We start from the raw sequence: 2,424 nt of genomic DNA, 5'->3' as shown, positions 1-2,424 counted from the left end.
CTGCTCTCATGTGCGTGTGTGCACGTCCTCGCTGAAGAAGTGCCTGCCGCCGATCTTTCCGACCAAGTCCCTGATACGGAGAGTGAGACAAAGATCCTTCTCCAAGGTACTCCTGTCGCCCAACAAACTGAGGACAGTTGTCCTGAAGGTCCTGGACGTTCTGAAAAAGGTAAATCTTGTTCTAAGGCTGCTGCTGCTGCTGCTGCTGCTGTGGAACTTGGTCGTGATGGTGGTCGTGGTACTGGTGATAATTGCCCTGATGGTACTGTACGTTCTGTTGACGGTGGACCTTGTGCTCCTGATACTTCTCTTGGGGTTCCTGCACCTGCCGCTCCTCCTTCAACTCCTGCCGCTCCTAAACCTCTTGGTGCTGCTGAACCTTTGTCGCCAGGTACTTCTGGAAAACATGGTGCAAAGGCGACAGAAGAGAGTGAAACTGTGACTGAAAAGAATACGGATACTCAGACACCGGCACATGATGGAGGTTCTCCAAACATGGACAATCCTCAAACTGAAGGTGAACAGAACAATGCGGGAACAGAAGGACCACAGGGAAATCAAAATGGATCACAACCCAATTTATCTACTGGACCCAGTACAAGTAATACAGACACTCCAGAAAACAGCGAGAGACAAGAACAGACACCCGACACAAATGATTCTCAACCAAACAATGATACAGGTGATACCAATAACTCAGAAACCATAAACTCTGACAATACCAATGCAACCAGTAATGATGAGGAATCAACCACCACCACCACCACAACAACAACACTTCCTCCTGAACTCACAAACAACAAGAAGGGTGATGCAGACAGCAGCAGTATGAGTTCTGTGTGGGTACGTGTACCACTACTGATTGTGGTTACACTGGCCAATATTCTTGTGTGCTGATTATTGTGAGGGTGGTGGTGTGGTGTGACTCAGGTCATCCTTTGTTTTCTTTTTTTCTTTTTTGCATGCATCCCTACAATCTAACTAATCTTCCACCTGTTGGGATATTCTTCTTTTTTTGTTTCTTAATGATATTGTGTTTTCTGTGTGTTTTTGCTCTCTGTGTGTTTATCCTATAATAATTATTATTGCTACTCCATTGTCTATGTGTGTGTTCTTGGAGACTCTCCGTGAGTGTGCCTGGGCTTGCACTGTGATGATGATGATGATGATGATGATGAACTGATTTTTGTAGTGAGGGAAATCAGGAAATAATAATAACAGATGATTTTATGTTTATAATTCTTTACATATACACATACAGGCTTACACCCATTGTTGTTGTATTTCTTGTGTTTACTGTGTAAATTGAGCTAATGGTTAATGTCTTTTTGTTTGCTTTTGGTTCGCTGGGGCGTTGAGTGTGCTTTTTCTCTTGTGGCAATGATGATGGTGGGCTCTTGAAAAAATAAGACAGTAAGAGAGAAAGAGTAGTACTAATTGCATATTAACTTAAACATACTCACTTTTCGCTTTGCTTTTGTGTTGTGTGCCATTAAGTTCTGTTTGTTTTATGTTTTATTTGGTTGTATATGGTGTTATTGATTCTTCTTTTTTATTGTTTGTACCGTATTTTTACTGCTGGTTTTGTTTTTCTCTATTCTTACTTTGGGCTGTATTTTCGTTGTTTTTTTGTTTTTGTTTTTCTTTAATTAGGCTGCGTTTTTGTTTTTCTTTTTTTTTGTTTTTGGTCTTCGTTGTTTCTTCTTTTGATGTTAATTCGTCCAAATTAAGAAACACTATTTTCTATGTGGTAATGATGTTGTGTCGTACGTTGTTTTCCATGGTTTTGCTGCTGAGCATTGCATGTGTGGGGGTGGCGATTGGAGAGACTCCTGGTCCTGAGGGAGGTACTCATCGTTCTTCGGGGAAAAATGGTGAAACCGGCCCTCAAGTTCCTTCTGGTCCTACTGGACCTTTAGGTGATAGAGGGAGTACTGGTGGATCTTTGACACATTCTGCTTCTTCTACTTGTCCTTCAGCTACTGGTGGTGAAATTTCTGCGGTTGATGGCCGTACCTGTGATTCTCATACTTCTTCTGCTGTCCGTTCTGGTGGTGGTGATGATAGTGGAGGTCAGGGTGCAGGGCAGCAGGTACAAGAAACATTGGGTGACCATACAGATGAGGAGAGTGCTGGCAACGGTACTGACGATAATCTCGCCGAACCAGGGCAGAAGGATAAAGCACAAACAGGCAGTGCTGAACAAAGTAAGCAATTAAAGGAAGCTGGTAAAGCAGCAGGGAGCCCTTCCGTTGGCGACAAAAGAGACGCTGAGAATACTGATTCCCAAACTGATGCAAGGGTTACTACACAATCAACAGGGAACCCAACTAACGGTTCGCATTCAGAAGAACCTTCAGCTCCCACCCAGCAAACGAATACAAGTGACACTTCTTCTGGCAGTTCATCTGCGGAGAATGCTGT

The 2,424-nt window shown here is 43.3% G+C and overlaps 2 protein-coding genes across 2 annotated transcripts; both read left to right on the top strand.

The window, feature by feature from the left end:
• On the top strand, positions 1 to 897 carry TM35_000571270 (uncharacterized protein; the record flags this gene model as incomplete). The annotated part of the gene is made up of 1 exon (XM_029030866.1): positions 1 to 897. A coding segment is annotated over one exon (897 nt), but the record flags the coding sequence as incomplete, so codon positions are not given.
• An 883-nt stretch (positions 898 to 1,780) lies between these two features.
• On the top strand, positions 1,781 to 2,422 carry TM35_000571260 (uncharacterized protein; the record flags this gene model as incomplete). The annotated part of the gene is made up of 1 exon (XM_029030865.1): positions 1,781 to 2,422. A coding segment is annotated over one exon (642 nt), but the record flags the coding sequence as incomplete, so codon positions are not given.
• Between the last annotated feature and the right edge of the window lie 2 nt (positions 2,423 to 2,424).

This window comes from Trypanosoma theileri, assembly GCF_002087225.1.
Source record: "Trypanosoma theileri isolate Edinburgh chromosome Unknown TM35_Tth_57_V1, whole genome shotgun sequence".
NCBI lineage: Eukaryota > Euglenozoa > Kinetoplastea > Trypanosomatida > Trypanosomatidae > Trypanosoma > Trypanosoma theileri.
Note: the sequence above shows the minus strand (reverse complement) of the source record. Positions and strands in the feature narration are given on the sequence as shown.